The 18158-nt window shown below is 38.2% G+C and overlaps 1 protein-coding gene across 1 annotated transcript in view; it reads left to right on the forward strand.

The window, feature by feature from the left end:
- The first annotated feature begins 682 nt into the window (after positions 1-682).
- Positions 683-18158, forward strand: part of myt1b (myelin transcription factor 1b) — a 111498-nt gene continuing 94022 nt past the window's right edge. The window contains exons 1-2 of the mRNA XM_053643656.1: positions 683-714; positions 1790-2030. Of these exons, the coding sequence (XP_053499631.1) occupies positions 683-714; positions 1790-2030 (273 nt within the window). The remainder of the gene's footprint in view (positions 715-1789; positions 2031-18158) is intronic.

The raw sequence follows: 18158 nt of genomic DNA on the forward strand, positions 1-18158 counted from the left end.
TCTTCACCAACTTGTTGAATTTGTCAGCCTCCCCAGCCTTAATTCCACCTCCCCAGCATGTCGCAGCAAAGAACAAGACGCTGGCTACCACAGACTGATAGAACATCTGCAGTAGCTTGCTGCTCATGTCAAAGGACTCTGCTCTGTCCCTTCTGTAGAGAGCTTCAATGTTTTCTGACCAGTCCAGTTTGCTGTTAATGTGCACTCCCAGGAACTTGTACGAGTCCACCATCTCTATTTTCTCCCCCTGGATGGTAATTTCTGATGGGCTTTTCACTATCAGCTCTTTGGTCTTGCCAAAGTTGAGCTGAAGTTGGTTATCCTCAGACCATCTGACAATGTTCTCCACTACGTCTCTGTACTCCTCCTCCTTATCTTCAGTGATGCAGCCCACGATGGAGAAGTAATCAGTGAATCTCCGGAGGTGGCATGTTTCAGAGTTGTAGCTAAAGTCAGAGGTGTATATGGTGAATAGGAAAGGTGAAAGCACAGTTCCTTGAGGTGTGCTGGTGCTTCACATCACCATATCTGACAGGCTGCCTGCAGTCAAATGTACTGTGGTCTGCTGGTAAGATAGTCCATGATCCAGGCCACCATGTCGTGGTCTACCCGCATGTCCGAGAGATTTTCTGCAAGCAAGGGGAGCTGGATGGTGTTAAATGCACTAGAAAAATCGAAAAACATGATTCTCAATGTGCTTCCTGGCCTCTCCAGGTGAGAGTAAGCCCTAAGTTAGTTAATATAATGTATTGTGTTATTCATTTCTTCCTGTGTAGTTAATCATTAATGACAGATCCGTATTCTAAAGCATTACCAAAAATAGCACTACTGTAAACTGAAGGCCTCATCAACTCCAGTTCCACATGGACATTCTCACTGTGGCTGCTGGGACAATGGTTGCTACTAAGGCCCCGGGACTGCAATTACCACATGCAGTTTTGCACTCGGATCTCCTTTGAAAAGTGGACTAGTTAAACAAACAGACTTCATATAAAAACCATAATGAACTTTCCTTTACTTTCACACTATCCGTCGTTACACAGATGAGGGTGGGTTCCCTTCTGAGTCTGGTTCCTATCAAGGTTTCTTCCTCTTAACATCTTAGGGAGTTTTTCCTTGCCACCGTCACCACCGGCTTGCTCAATTGGGATAAATTCACACATTTAAAATCTGTATCCCGTGTTTATATACAAACACTTAGTCTTTGCGAAGTATTTTGCTCAGTTGCTTAATCTCTGTCGTTATTCCAAGGCTTGTATCGTATTTGTTTACTCTGTTGACCTCAATTCTCTGCCTTGAATAGTTTAGCCTGTTTGCCTGATCGTTTGACCCTTGCCTGCCTACGTATATTGATTTCTGCCTGATCCTTTGGACTTCTTGTTGTTTGATTAACTTGCCATACCTGCACTTGCTTCTGTCTCAGCCTCCATTACGTGACAGCATACTTTGCCTTTAACATGGAAGCAGCAGGAAAGAGGAGGAGACATCACGCTAGGGAAACCAAGCAAACTGTCCCAGCTGTGGATTCGATCCAGTTTCCTCAGTGGACTATCGTAGATCTACCAGAGCCATATGATGGGTTATCAGGCTACCCTGAATATTATCTTGTTGACTGCTGGATCTATTTTGCAAGCTTCTCGCCAAGCCCAAGCCTGGCGAGAAGCAATGGCTAACGTTCCCGATTTTTTGGCCCAGCCCGCCAGTGGGCGCAGCGTCTAGTGGCCATGGGATCCAGAGGACTTTAGAATGTAACTCAGTTTGTGGGACTATTTGTGATGGTGTTCGGCAGTTCAGAATCCAGGGCCATCCTGGAGGATCTTTTGGGGGAGGCCTGCCTCGCAGATAAACCTGACTTGCCATTCACCACCTATTATGAGCAGGCAAACTGGGTAACCTCCTCCCCAAAGCTCCTGCCTGAGACCACTATGTGTGCAGCCGAGCTCCAGTCTGAGGTCAATGTGACGAACTCCTCCCCAGAGCTCCAACCTGAGTCCCATGAGGTGGTCTCACTTGCCGAGCTCCAGTTGGAGGTCAACGTGGCGACCTCCTCTCCAGAGCTCCAACCTGAGGCCCACGAAGCAGTCTCAGCTCCAGAGCCCCAGGTGGAGGTCAACGTGCTGACCACCTCTCCAGAGTTCCAGCAGGAGACCCATGAGGTTATCTAATCTCCAAAGTTCCAGCATAAAGTCAAGTTTCTGCTAGAGGTCAACGAGGGGTCAAAGAGACGGCCTCCCAAGCCATGTTCCTGTCCGAGGTCGAAGAGACAACCTCTCAAGCCCAGTTTCTGTTCAAGGTCGAAGAGACGACCTCTCAAGCCAGCTGAAGACAAATTGCCCAGAGGGCCAGGACGGCCAGGGGAGGGAGTGTATTTTGGTGGGAGGGGGTTTCTGACATATCACATCAAACCAGTGACTACAATTCCCATCCTGCACTGCGGCCTACAAACATGGCCGTCATGGACCACAATTCCCAGAATACACTTTCATTCTAATCACGCACTCCTGCATTCAATTTACACTCACCATCACACCACACATATAAGACACTGTTCAAACACTTAGTCTTTGTGAAGTATTACGCTCAGTTGCTTAATCTCTGTTGTTATTCCAAGCCTTGTATCATATTTGCTTTTCTGGTTCTTGACATTAGTTTACTCTGTTGACCTCAATTCTCTGCCTTGCCTAGTTTAGCCTGTTTGCCTGATCGTTTGACCCTTGCCTGCCTACACTGCATCCGGAAAGTATTCACAGCGCTTCACTTTTTCCACATTTTGTTATGTTACAGCCTTATTCCAAAATGGATTAAATTCATTATTTTGCTCAAAATTCTACAAACAATACCCCATAATGACAATGTGAAAGAAGTTTGTTTGAAATCTTTGCAAATTTATTTAAAATAAAAAAAACTAAAAAGCACATGTACATAAGTATTCACAGCCTTTGCCATGACACTCAAAATTGAGGTGTATCCTGTTTCCACTGATCATCCTTGAGATGTTTCTACAACTTGATTGGAGTCCACCTGTGGTAAATTCAGTTGATTGGACATGATTTGGAAAGGCTCACACCTGTCTATATAAGGTCCCACAGTTAACAATGCATATCAGAGCACAAACCAAGCCATGAAGTCCAAGGAATTGTCTGTAGATCTCTGAGACAGGATTGTATAGAGGCACAGATCTGGGGAAGGGTACAGAAACATTTCTGCAGCATTGAAGGTCCCAATGAGCACAGTGGCCTCCATCATCTGTAAATGGAAGAAGTTTGGAACCAGCAGGACTCTTCCTAGAGCTGGCCACCCGGCCAAACTGAGCGATCGGGGAAGAAGGGCTTACTCAGGGAGGTGACCAAAAACCCGATGGTCACTCTGACAGAGCTCCAGCATGTCTCTGTGGAGAGAGGAGAACCTTCCAGAAGAACAACCATCTTTCCAGCACCAGCACTTCACCAATCAGGCCTGTATGGTAGAGTGGCCAGACGGAAGCCACTCCTCAGTAAAAGTTTGCCAAAAGGCACCTGAAGGACTCTCAGACCATGAGAAACAAAATTCTCTGGTCTGATGAAACAAACATTGAACACTTTGGCCTGAATGGCAAGCGTCATGTCAGGAGGAAATCAGGTATCACTCATCACCTGGCAAATACTATCCCTACAGTGAAGCATGGTGGTGGAAGCATCATGCTGTGGGGATGTTTTTCAGCAGCAGGAACTGGGAGACTAGTCAGGATCGAGGGAAAGAAGAATGCAGCAATGTACAGAGACATCCTTGATGATAACCTGCTCCAGAGCGCTCTGGACCTCAGACTGGGGCAAAGGTTCATCTTCCAACAGGACAATGCCCCTAAGCACACAGCCAAGATAACAAAAGGAGTGGCTACAGGACAACTCTGTGAATGTCCTTGAGTGGCCCAGCCAGAGCCCAGACTTGAACCCGACTGAACATCTCTGGAGAGATCTGAAAATGGTTGTGCACCAACGCTCCCCATACAACCTGACGGAGCTTGAGAGGTCCTGCAAAGAAGAATGGGTGAAACTGCCCAAAAATAGGTGTGCCAAGCTTGTAGCATCATACTCAAAAAGACTTGAGGCTGTAATTGGTGCCAAAGGTGCTTGAACAAAGTATTGAGCAAAGGCTGTGAATACTTATGTACATGTGCTTTTTTTGTTTTTTATTTTTAATAAATTTGCAAAGATTTCAAACAAACTTCATTCACGTTGTCATTATGGGGCATTGTTTGTAGAATTTTTAGTAAAATAATGTAACATAACAAAATGTGGAAAAAGTGAAGTGCTGTGAATACTTTCCAGATGCACTGTAAGTTGTGAACACAAAGCTACAGTATTTACAGATGAGACTAACCTGCACTTGAAGCCCTGAACAGGTCAGTAATTTTACTACATTTCGCTACATTTTGCTGCTTCTTTTCAGAGGGCTTTCCTTTTGTCTGCCCTTTCCGTCTCTGCTCCACCTGGCCGCTTCCGCTCCATCCTCGCTCTGTGCAGTGATGACTCTGTTTGAAACTGTTCACCGGAGCTGAGGTGAATATTAGTGTTGCAAGTCAGGACTAACAGATTCATGTTTTATTATCGATTTATTATTGAATGCGCATTCAGAAAGGATCACTTGAGTAAATCGGACATAATCTAAAATAATAACGATTAAATTAATTAATTAATCAATCAATCAATTAAAACAACAGCAAAAACCAGCAGGACAGTGGGCCAAATCAGTCATTAGGCCACTGGGAATTCTCCAGGTGCTCTGGATGGCCAGTCCAGGCCTGGCTGTGGTTGCCAGTGATGTACTCTATAAAAAAATGACATTTCCATACTCTATACATCAGCATTTCTGTGTGTATACGTGTGTAAAGGGTGTACTTTCCAAAAAGATGCACTGAAATTGTTTACTTAGTAATAAGAGTTCTTCCTCAATTGTATTAGTTTGTAATGGTAAAAATACAGAGATTATTCTGTATACCTATAATAAAGCAACCATTTTTGAAAAAAGCAAATACTTTGCTGTACATCATTTATTTCAAGTATTAAAAGTTCATCAAATTCCAAAAAAAATATATATATATTATCAGCTTGTGTAGTTGTTATGATGACTCACACACACACACACACACAGACAGCTAAAGAACCGTTGCACAAACATTTAAAAAATAATCAAATAATGAAAAAAACATTATGAAATTAAACCAGTTCTGTTGTTTACATACCGTAGCAATACATGTTAAGGTGGGCAACACAGAAAAAATTCAGGGTCATTCAACAACATTGTAATGTAGTATTATATAACTAACAAATCTCTCTTTATGGACAAATTATTAGTGATATATGGTTGGATTTTGTATGATATATATTCCTGAAAAGTCCACTTATGTGCAAGTAAAGTCCATACATGTAACAGTCTGGGCATGTAAAATTTAAAAAGTAAAAGTGTGTGTAACACAATGGTATTTCGCCATTAATGTTGAGATTAATTCCAAAAGGTGGCAAGAAAAAGTATGTGAACCTTTTGGAATTTCATGGTTTTCTGCATAAATTTGTCATAAAATGTGATCTGATCTTCATCTAAGTCAAGGGTATTGACAAATATAATGTGTCTAAAATAATAACACAAAAGAAATTCTGATCTTTCATGTCTTTATTGAGAACAACCAAAAAACCTCATAGTGCTTGTGGAAACAGTATGTGAACCCTTGAATTAATGACCTCAAAAAAGCTAATTGGAGTCAGGTTTTAGCAGACCTGGAGTCTCGTTAAATAAAATGAGTTTGGAGGTGTGGACTACAGCTACTTTGACTGATAAAAACCCCTCAAACTTTTGGAGTTTGCTCTGCACAAGAAGCACATGCTTATGTGAGCCATGTCTCGCCAAAAAGAGCTTTCAGAGGATCTACGATCAAGAATTGTTGATTTACATAAAGCTGGAAAGGGTTACAAAGTGTAACAAAATTCACCAGTCTACAGTTAGGCAAATGATTCTACAAATGGAGACAGTTGGGACTGTTCCTACTCTACCAAGAAGTGGGTGCACAGTTAAAATGACACCAAGAGCACAATGAAGACTCATCAATGAGGTAAAGAAACAACCCTGAATGACAGCAAAAGATTTGAAGGCATCATTGGAACTGGCTAACATCTCTGTTCATGAGTCTACAATACGTAAAACATCGAACAAGCAGGGTATCTAAGGCAGGACACCACAAAGGAAGCCACTGCTTACTAAAAAGAACATTGCTGCACGCCTGAAGTTTGCAAAAGAGCACACTGACACTCCACAGTGGTATTGGCAATATGTTTTGTGGACTGATGAAACTAAGATTGAACTATTTGGAAAAACCACACAGCACTACATCTGGCATAGAAAGGGCACGGCATATCATCATGAAAACATCATCCCAATCGTAAAGTATAGTGGAGGAAACATCATGATTTGGGCCTGCTTTGCTGCATCAGGGCCTGGCCAGCTTGCAATCATTGAGGGGAAGATGAATTCCCAAGTATATCAGAAAATTCTTCAGGATAATGTGAGAATGTCTGTACGTCAGTTGAAACTGTGTAGAAGTTGGGTGATGCAGCAGGACAACGATCCAAAACACCGGAGCAAGTCCACAACAGAATGGCTTCAGAAAAACAAAATCCGCCTTTTGGAGTGGCCAAGTCAGAGTCCAGACCTCAACCCAATAGAAATGATATGAAATGACTTGAAGTGAGCCATACACATGAGACGTCCAAAGAATACAACAGAGCTAAAGCAGTTCTGACAGGTGGAAATTGTTAAAATTCCTCCTGAATGATGTGCAGGTCTGATCCACAGCTACAGGAAGCGCCTGGTTGAGGTTATTGCTGCCAAGGGGAGGGTCAACCAGTTATTAGTTCTAAGGGTTCGCTTACTTTTTCCACTGCCATTTTGAATGTTGAATGAGTGTGTTCAATAAAGACATGAGGGATCGGAATTTTTTTTTGTTATTATTATTTTAGGCACATTATATTTGTCAATACCCTTCACTTAGATGAAAATCAGATCACATTTTATGACAAATTTATGAAGAAAATCATGAAATTCCAAAAGGTTCATATACTTTTTCTTGCCACTGTATTTTATACAGCAAAATTTTAAGCACGTTGTAACAGTAAAACAACAGGTTTAATGTGTATTACTATTTACAGTGTTTTGATGTTTTGGAAATGTTTTTCCCAATTATTCCATTTGCAGGTTTTTTTTTCTTAATTGTTGCTATTTAACAGTATTTCACCATAAATTACACTGACATTTTTCACAGTTTACCTATTAGAACTACTATAAAAAATAAATAAATAAATAAATAAATAAATAAATAGATGCTCGTAGTGTTTTTTCCCCTTATTTTCTAATGTTGGGCATACAGCGGTGCTTGAAAGTTTGTGAAAGGAAAACATTGCATTCCAGCAGAAGAACCTTATCACATCTGTGAAACATGGTGGTACTATCATGGTTTGGGCCTGTTTTGCTGCATCTGGAACCAGGATGGCTTTCCATCATTAATGGAACAATGAATTCTGAAATATACAAGTGAATTCTGAAGTGAGAGTGGGTCATGCAGCAAGACACTGACCCTAAGCACATTCTACTAAAAATGTTTAAAGAAGAATAATGTTAATGTTTTGGAATGGACAAGTCAAAGTCTCTTTATCTACTTTTAAGACTTGTGTGAAAATCAGATGACATTTTATTTATTTTTAAAAGCCAGACACATTCAGTACATACACAACATAAGCTGCACATTTGAACTAGCTGTGGAGAAAAAAAAACGTGTGATGTTTTTTTTTTTATTAGTCTCACAGAATGTGGAAACTACATTTCTAGTTTCTGTTTACCCTTAGTGATAGTCATTTTCTGGCTTTAAAAATGACTGCTGGTACATTGCCCAATAGTTCTGGGTTCTCACTAGATGATATGTGTTACGACTTCAAAACATAATCAGTGATTGCTTGACTTTTTGTGGCCTTTTAGACAAGCATGGGCCTATGCATTTAGTAAATGGTTAGTTTTCACCATCAGTCACATTGCAGTCTAATGAGGAATATAACCAAGTGTGGAAAATTAACATGGCCTGTATAAAGTCATTGGTATTCATTAAAACAGACAGGTGTGTGTGTGTGTGTGTGTGTGTGTGTGTGTGTGTGTGTGTGTGTGTGTGTGTGTGAAATAGAGCTGCACACCCACATGTATTGTATCAGATTAAAGATAAGCAGGAGAGCCGCCTGAATTTATTAATCATGCCCCATCCCACACACTAAATCCATTCCTAATTGCATATTTATTTATTTATTTATTTATTTATTTATTTTTACTTATTTATGTATTTATTTTGTGAATCACTTTCATCTGCTACAATAGATACAGGTGACAAATTCATAAACACATTCATAAAGACATGCATACAAACATACCTACCTACATAAATAAATAAATGATATCTGTTTTTAACAGTGACTGGCTGCAACATTGTGCACTTAACACATTATTTTTAATGAGAGTGAGCAGAATGGGAAATCAAATTTATTAAACTGGTGGACTCAGTCTTATGTTTCAATGTTTTTTTTAATGCTGTCTTGATTGCTTTCCTTTCCAATTTATTCCATTTATTCCAATTCAACCGTTTAAAATTTAATTTGCTATAATTAGATATTCTTCAGTAGTTTATAGCTTTCATATTTTTGTTAATTTTATAGCGCTTATTAAATGAATTCATTCAACAACAATATTGTTAGACAATTAACTTTTTATTTTATTTTGAACTGCAGTTTTTGTACTGCCATATTTAAATCTTGAAAATAAACAACAACAACAACAACAACAACAAATTTATTTTGCCCTACAAATTATAAATTAAAAAAAATGGCCATATTGCTTTGGGAACTTAAGTATTAAACATACTCAAATATGCTGTCACAATGAATCAATTATTTCATCACAGCAAAGTCATAAGCCTTTACATATTTAAAACAAAAGTGCTTCAGTAGAAATGTTCAGCAGAAATGTTCACTAGAAATGATCAGTAGAAATGTTCAGCAGAAATGTCCACTAGAAATGTTCAGCAGAAATGCTCACTAGAAATGCTCACTAGAAATGTTCAGCAGAAATGTTCAGTAGAAATTAAACTGGAGATTGATTGTTTGAGCTGAAATTAAAAAAAAGTTAAAAAAAAAAAAAAAAAAAAAGTAAAAAAAAAAAGTGCCAGTGTAAATCTGTAAAATATTAACTCTAGTTTTAAAATAAAACATCTGAAAACATTCTGTAAAATGTAACAAGCATAAAAAAATACAAAAATACAAACAGTAAGTTGTCTAACAATAGTAGCCAAAATCCAGAATCATTTACAATACAAATATCATACCTAACTTCTTTTTCTGCAGGTTTTATATACATAAAAACAACATTGGTTGAAATGAGACAATACAATACAGACAAAAAAAAAAAAGAAACACTGTACCTCTTATACTTTAACCTCTCTCACAGAACTATCTAGTCTAAAGGCAGTTAATTTTGGTCAAACAGCAAATTGCAGAGAGTGAAGTCTATCTGTGAATGACAAAAGATTTTAAAAAGGGATCAGTGCATGAAATTAGCAAAAAACTGAATGCTTTTCCTCCCCACGGCACAAATGAAAAGTCCTCTCTAGCTGAGCAGACTTGTCAAATGAAACTCTCTCATTCTTATTCACTGCTACTCTCTAAACTAAAGGGTAGTTGGTCAAATTACACTGCTACATATGACTAGCGTTAGCCTCGTGTAACAGATTTCATCAACGTTATTAGCAGGTGCAGCCAAACCTCCGTACACGAGTCCACTATTGGTCATATAACAATTGAGAATATGCCCAAATTCATTGCTTTAGTAGAATTTATGGGTAAATGAAATTATAAAATTAATGAATATGCTATGTGTTGATTTTAAAGCATGTGCAAGCCTCCTCACAAGAATATTTCAAATTTTAATGGTCACACTTCTGTGGAGTTATTTTTAAAGACATAGCTAACCTGTTAATGATGTAAAATTTTGTGAGTTAAATTGAGATATGTGTACAAACAATGTAATAATTTATAAAAGGTTTATCTTTTAAATAATGAATAAAAAGTTACATAGGAATAGTGAATACAGTGAAAAAGGACTGTATTAACATTGTATTATGCTACATCAATGTAGCAACTATATTAGCAGGTGTAGCCTAACCTCCGTACATGAGTCCACTATTGGTCATATAACAATTGCGAATATGCCCAAATTCATTGCTTTTGTAGAATTTATTTGTAAATGAAATGATACTTGCCTTGAAATGTCATTTGTATGGCTTTTCTCAGCAAGGCCTTCTAACACATGATCTTATTTGTCTGAACTTGTCCCGGCATGTTAAGTGGGCAGGGGAGGGGACTTGAAATCCTGAACTCAAGGTGGAAAAAAATTAACTTAGCAAGCCAATTTAATTAAGTTACTACAACTTAAATTTTGCTTTAAAAAAATTAAAGCAGAAATTTCAGTGACACACAATATTAAGTTGATGTAATCCATCCATCCATCATCCATCTTCTATACCGCTTAATCCTTTTCAGGATCACGGGGAAACCTGGAGCCTATCCCAGGGAGCATCGGGCACAAGGCGGGGTACACCCTGGACAGGGTGCCAATCCATCGCAGGGCACACTCACATACATACACATTCACACACCCATTCATACACTACGGACACTTTGGACATGTCAATCAGCCTACCATGCATGTCTTTGGACTGGGGGAGGAAACCGGAGTACCCGGAGGAAACCCCCGCAGCACAGGGAGAACATGCAAACTCCGCACACACAGGGCCATGGTGGGAATCGAACCCCTGACCCTGGAGGTGTGAGGTGAACGTGCTAACCACTAAGCCACCGTGCACCCCAAGTTGATGTAATTATCAACATAATTATGTCAACACAACTCATCAAAATAATGTTTTAAAATTAAAAGGTTTAATTAAAACAATAAATTAGAAATTTTGTCTTGCAAACATGCACTTAAATAAATTGTGGTAATAGTTCCTCTGAATTACTTTTTAGAGTGTAGCATGCTGTGAGATTACAGCAGAGAAGTCCTTTCTCTTTCAACTAGAGATTATATTTTAGGTAGTTAAGTAACATTAGGTCATTAGTTTGTTTTGTGTGGTTTTATGATTCTACAAAACATGTAACATGGCATTGACAACCAGGTCAGCCATGCAAGGGCAGAAATCAGGTAGTCAGAGAATGGCCTAGCTGGCTAACACTAGCTAAAATACAAGCTCTTGTTAAAAGCAAAATGTTTTGCCTATACACTCTGACAGTGACATTGATGTGAACAATATGGCTTTAATTCTTATAACACTTTTAATATACTGAGGAAACAATAATAGTGGCAGCAGAATTTCCTGAGAGTGGGGAATAATTGGGCCATGTCCCAAAATACATACAATTGATGTAATTATTGTTTCGTCATGCTGCTTTGTGAGCATTATGCAGTGTGAGACACAGCCTTGAATTCTCTCTGAATGGATATTTGATTTGGGACTCACAGCCTTGTGATTAATCTGCATGATAGATAATGTTGTTTCACAAGTAGCTAGGAATTTTCGACCAAATTTTATATACATCAGCTTTTAAGCGTCACACTCACACTTTGCTCATATTGATGCATTTTACAGTTGCAATGAGCTTTTTGTAACTTATAATAAAATCAAAGGGGCATTCACATTTTTTTGCACTGTTGCTTCACCACATTTACAGTTTCCATTCAAATCACAAAATGTTGTCTGGTTATTATTTTAATTATTAAGATGACAAGACTGATAGTAATTACAGCTTCGTGATTGTGGCCACTATTTAATGCTCATGGAAGCTTATTTTTGTCACTGCCATGGTCACTGACTGCTGATTGGAATGATAGCTTAAAGTAACGTTTTCAAAAGTTTTTTTTTGTTTGTTTTAATTATTACATTCTCTATATTCTTTGCTCTTATTATATAGTAAGACTGAGCCAGAAGAAGACGAAGAAGAATTGGTGGTAGTAGTAGTAGTAGTATTTAGCTGCAACACAGTGTTGCAATACCTATTTATTCTCTTAAATTAAAATACATTTTGGCCATGAGTTTCAATACAATTTCACTTTAGAGTAAAAACCACGCTCAAGCACAGCCGTTGAGCAACAGCAGCACCTACTGCCACATTAGTGCTAAAAAACACCCCCACCCCCACTTTCTTTTCTTCTTTTTATAGAGAATTTATTTTAACAAGTAAGAAAGAAAGGAACCCCAGAAATGCCCCAAACCTTCTTTCAATTTTTTAAGAAAGAATGGATTGTCAGTTTTTAGAATGCCTATATACTGTAAATAAGTACACCCCCATAGGGATTTAGGTAATGATAGAGCATTAAAGGAAAAATAAATTTGCTGTAAATTCGAGAGTTAATGGTTAGAAGATTAAATGTAGACAATATTCCTGGTTTCGGCTGTTTCAAGGATGTGAAACATGTCAGGTTGCATATATAGGCCTACCTAAAAAAAGTGGTAAATAGAGTCTTTTTGTACAGAGTTTTGTTATGTTGCATAACCTAAACAGTGGTTTATGAATGTGTAATATTTCCATATATGAATTTATAATCCATAAATTAATACTGTGTGTGGTGCACTTGTATTCAAAGCATTATTATTATGCCTATATGCTGTAAATAAGTACACCACCAAAGGGCTTTAGGTAACCTAATGATAGAGCACTAAAGGAAAAATAAATGTGCATTCAATTCGATATTTAATGGTTAGAAGATTAAATTAAGTCATATAATGGAGGCTGAGAAGGAAGCAAGTGCAGATATGGCAGTTTAATAAAAATAAGTCCAAGGGCTCAGGCAGAAATCGACAAACAAAGTCAGGCAAACAGTCCAAACAAGGCAAAGCAAAAATACGAGGTCGAAAACAAGAACAAAATATACACCAGCTCATGGCTTGGTAACGCCACAGACAAAATAAATCTGAGTGTATACTTCGCCATGGCTGTGTGTGAGAGTCTCTTAAGTGTGGTTTCATTGATATTGTAATTGGGAACAGGTGTGTCCGATTAGTTCTCAAGCGAAGGTGACGTGACAGTGTGTAGCTTTGGGAGTTAGTCGTCGGCCATGTTTGTAGTTCGTGGTGCATTCTGGGAAATCACTGGTTTGCCAGTTCATATTTACTAAGTTCAGGCTTGTAATAAAGATAAATATTTGTTGAATTTGCCCATATTCAAGATAGAGTACTTTTACTTGCTAAGATATAATGTTTATTGCAATGTTTACTGTAACTAAGCTGCGTATCTGCTTGTTTTTTGGACATCAGGGGGAAACCAGAAAACCCACAGGAAATCCATGCAAACACAGGGAGAACAGGTGAAACTCCTGGAGCTCAGGATTGATTCCAGGACCCTGGAGCTGTGATATGGCAATGCTGCCACCGTGTGATTGTGACACCCATTATTATTATTATTATTATTATTATAATTATTATTATTATTATTAGTGAGCATTAGTCAGTGTTCAGCATGAAAGCCTACATAATTGTGGAAAATGAAGATTATTTTCTGACAAGAAATTGTTAGTAATTCATATCACTATGTTTACACCTGAAACAATAGGATATTCATTCATTTGGTAGCTCTGTGTATAAATTATTAAAAGTGCAGTTGAATGCTATTTTGTTTTAGAGACAGAGGTTATAGAGAAAGTATTCTGAGAAAGCACTGTCTGTAGTTAGTTACTCACAAAACCACGGTTTACCGTATACATGATAGTCAAATACAGGCAAATGAGATTTAGGCTATATAAATAGACTCAGCATTGTGCTTATTTGAATTTCAGGTACATGCCCACCCCTGTTTGCATAGGAAAATCACTGCAATCTAAGTTCAGGGCTACACACTAAATAAGTTTTTAAGACAAGAAGGAAGCAGCAGTTGAGGCAAAGGTGAGAATGTTTTCTCCCTGCTGGTCTTTTTTAAAGTTTTGTTTTTATGATAGAAATCATGGGGGCTGGGCACAGTGTTTCCTCGAACTACAAACTTGCTTCAGGTCTCATGATTGCCCTTTCAACTTGAGAGTTTTCTTTCTAACTATGCAATGTTTGATGTAGGGACATGGGCTGTTAAGCGAGAGTCACAAGATGTATTTCCCAGTGCTGAAATGAGCATGTGTGAGAGACTGTGTGTGTCTGAGCGTGTGTAAGTCATGCTTCAGGCACTCAACAACTCTGACTAGAGTTACTTTGAGCTTTCTCTTTTGACTGCTGAATAAGAAATGTTTTCTTATGTTTAATTGCTGAAAAAGAAATCAAACCATATTCATAGCTGTATTTAAGACTCCTTGTTGAGGGCTTGTTTGGTTATGTTCATTGCGTTAATCTTTACTTGTTTCAGTTGATAATTTGCTGAATGTGCTTCTGATGGTGTCTTATGGCATTGATTTTTTGTTGTTGGTGGTGGTGTGTGTGTGTGTGTGTGTTTTGATTGGTCTAAAAAAAAATTCTCTCTGAGTTTGATGACTGCATCTGATTAAAAAATTGAAGACAGAATGAAACTTTTACACAAATGTTAGCTTTGGAAATATATAATCCTGGGCAAAAAAGGGCGCACGGTGGCTTAGTGGTTAGCACGTTCGCCTCCAGGGTCCGGGGTTCGAGTCCCGCCGGGGCCATGTGTGTGCGGAGTTTTGCATGTTCTCCCCTGTGGGGGTTTCCTCCGGGTACTCCGGTTTCTTCCCCCAGTCCAAAGACATGCATGGTAGGCTGATTGGCGTCCATAGTGTGTGAGTGTGTATGTGATTGTGCACATACACACCTTGGACTGGCACCCTGTCCAGGGTGTACCCCGCCTTGTTCCCGATGCTTCCTGGGATAGGCTCCAGGTTCCCCGTGACCCTGAAAAGGAGTAAGTGGTAGAAGATGGATGGATTGATGGTCTTAACAACAAATCATTGGTCAGAAAATTAGCAAGAATTAAACAAATGCACCCCTGAGACATCCTGTGGCATGGTTTACTTTTGCAGTGAACTGTTTTGGGGGGAGGGGAACTAAAAACAGGGAAATTCACTTATATAGTCTTATTGTACACAAAAGTAAAATCATGATAATGATTTCAATGTTTGATGTAAAATTCAAACTATAAGTGTGTATAAAATAAATCAAAGTGAAAAAATCTATTAAAAATAAATATAAAATAAACACTGTCTGCAAGTTTACCCACAAGGCTTAACATTTAAAGAAATCAAAGGGAAAAGCTATCCCATACTAAGGTATTTTATCTATTTGTTTAATTCTTGTTAATTTCCTGACCAGTAAAAGCTTAATATTTTACCATTTTTGGCTCGGCCCATGTTTTTTGCCCAGACGTATAAGCTTGTTGTAAGATGTTCTGCACATTCAAATGCACATATACAGTGCCCTCCACTAATATTGGCACCCTTGTAAAATATGAGCAAAGAAGGCTGTGAAATTGTCTTTATTGTTTAACCTTTTACAATTGCAAACAAAACACAGGTTTATCCAAACAAATAGGTGTGCAACAATTATGGGCACCCTTTTAGTCAATACTTAAATGCAATGTGCTATCTCCCTTTGCCAAGATAACAACACTGAGTCTTCTCCTATAATGCCTGATGAGGTTGGAGAATACATGGCAAGGGATCGGAGACCATTCCTCCATACAGAATCTCTCCAGATCCTTCAAATTTTGAGGTTCACGCTGGTGGACTCCCCTCTTCAGTTCACCCTACAGGTTGTCTATGGGTTTCAAGTCAGAGGACTGGAATAGCAATGGCAGGACCTTGATTTTGTGGTCAGTAAACTATTTTTGTGTTGATTTTGATGTACGTTTTGGATCATTGTCCTGCTGGAAGATCCAACCACGGCCCATTTTAAGCTTTCTGGCAGAGGTAGTCAGGTTTTCATTTATTATCTGTTGATATTTGATAGAGTCCATGATGCCATGTATCCTAACAAAATGTCCAGGTCCTCTGGCAGAAAAACAGACCCAAAACATTAAAGAGCCACCACCATATTTAACCATGGGCATGAGGTACTCTTCCATATGGCTACCTCTCTGTGTGCACCAAAACTACCTCTGGTGTTTATTGCCAAAAAGCTCTATTTTGGTTTCATCTGACCATAGAACCCTATCCCATTTGAAGTTCCGGTAGTGTCTGGCAAACTGAAGATGCTTGGGTTTGTTTTTGGATGAGAGTTGAAGCTATTTTCTTGAAACCCTTCCAAACAACTTGTGGTGATGTAGGTGACTTCAGATTGTAGTTTTGGAGATTTTGTGACCCCAAGATGCAACAAACGTTTGCAATTCTCCAGCTGTGATCCTTGGATATTTTTGGATACTCAAACCACCCCCTTCACAGTGCAATGAGCCAATATAGACACACATCCTCTTCCAGGTTGATTCATAACATTTACACTTGACTGGAACTTCTCAATTATTGCTCTCATGGTGGAAATGGGCATTTTCAATGCTTGTGCTATTTTCTTATAGCCACTTCCCATTTTGTGAAGCTCAACAACCTTTTGCCACACATCACAGCTATATTCCTTGGTCTTACCCACTGTGATGAATGACTAAGGGAATTTGGCCTATGTGTTACCTCATATTTATACTCCTGTGAAACAGGAAATCTTGGTTGAACAATTTCCTGTTCCTCGTCAACCAGATGTACTAAAAAATATTAAATATAAATGGGAATATACTTCAAATATATTTTTTTATATGAATTCATAGGGGTGCCAATAATTGTGTCACACATATATTTAACAAAATTTTTTATAAACCTGTGTTGTGTTTGCAATTGTGTAATATTAAATTAATTTAAAAAAAAATAAACAGAAGATCAAAAGGTTAAACAATAAAGACGATTTTTCACAGCTTTCTTTGTTCATATTTACCAAGGGTGTCAATAATAATGGAGGGCACTGTAAATAAGCTTAGAATGCACTGGCTGATAGTGCAGTGTAGAAAACTTCACTAGAACAGATTATATAAATGTATGAAGGAAGCATGCCTTAAAGCCCCCTTTTTGTCATCCTTTAGTCTTATGAAAGGAAACCATTGTCACTTCTTCCTCACTATTTCCTTCTTCACTACTGTTCAAGGAAATTCACTTAAAATAAACTACTGCCAAGCTTTAACACACAAAGTAAGTTTTTTCCCTTATTTTCTAAAATCATTTTAGAATGTTGTGCAACTGTATGGTATTGATAACATTACCTTATTTTACTGTTACTCTGTTATAAGAAATTGTATTTTAGGCCAGAGAAAAAGGAGAAGAACTTTTTTCTAGGTACATCAATATTCATGGCTAGAAATCACAAAGAGATCTGGCATAAAGTATCCTGGCATAAAAAGTACAATCCTAAAACCTGAGACAATCTGATTTTTGCATCTGAAGCATGCTGTCTATGCATTTCTCATTACTTCACAAAAATATATATTTTTCTGTAATGTTGTTGGTTTAATACTCTGTAGGGTCTCTAAGACTTGTTAATTAATTATGATAAATAATGTATCATTCATTGCCTCAATACATAAAATGCACTTCACAGATTTCTACACATCCCATCAAGGAGTGGCTTTGTTTGAGAACATTTCCAGCCAAATGTAAATTTGCATTGGAGCTGAAATAGGGGAAGTTTGAATAGAGTGACCCTAACAGAGATTTTGACTGCATTTTTGTCAGTGTGTCATGCCATGTGGTCCATGTGTTAAGTGTGTGTGTTACAACTTTGTAGCAATTTCTACAATTTACAGATTTAAATTATTGTTTGTAATGGACTAGACACTAAATCAGTGTTCAGAGTATTTACATGATATGACCTGTGGCTTATAGATACTGTACTCTTATCCAAACATATGCTTTCTAACATTACTCCAATAGTAATTTTGCAAAAGGTATATAAATATATTTATGTGTAGAAATTGACAGACATTGTGTGGGGGTGGGGGTTTTCTCTGGCTTTATGAGATGCACAAGCAGTAATAACTCTGTCAGTAGTAAATGGGCTTTGATTGGTGGTGCAGCTGTTGTTTCATTGCACGATAAACTAATTCTCCTTGTTGCCACACACCATCCCTCCACATATA

Source organism: Ictalurus furcatus, chromosome 15 (genome assembly GCF_023375685.1).
Source record: "Ictalurus furcatus strain D&B chromosome 15, Billie_1.0, whole genome shotgun sequence".
In the NCBI taxonomy this organism is placed as follows: domain Eukaryota; kingdom Metazoa; phylum Chordata; class Actinopteri; order Siluriformes; family Ictaluridae; genus Ictalurus; species Ictalurus furcatus.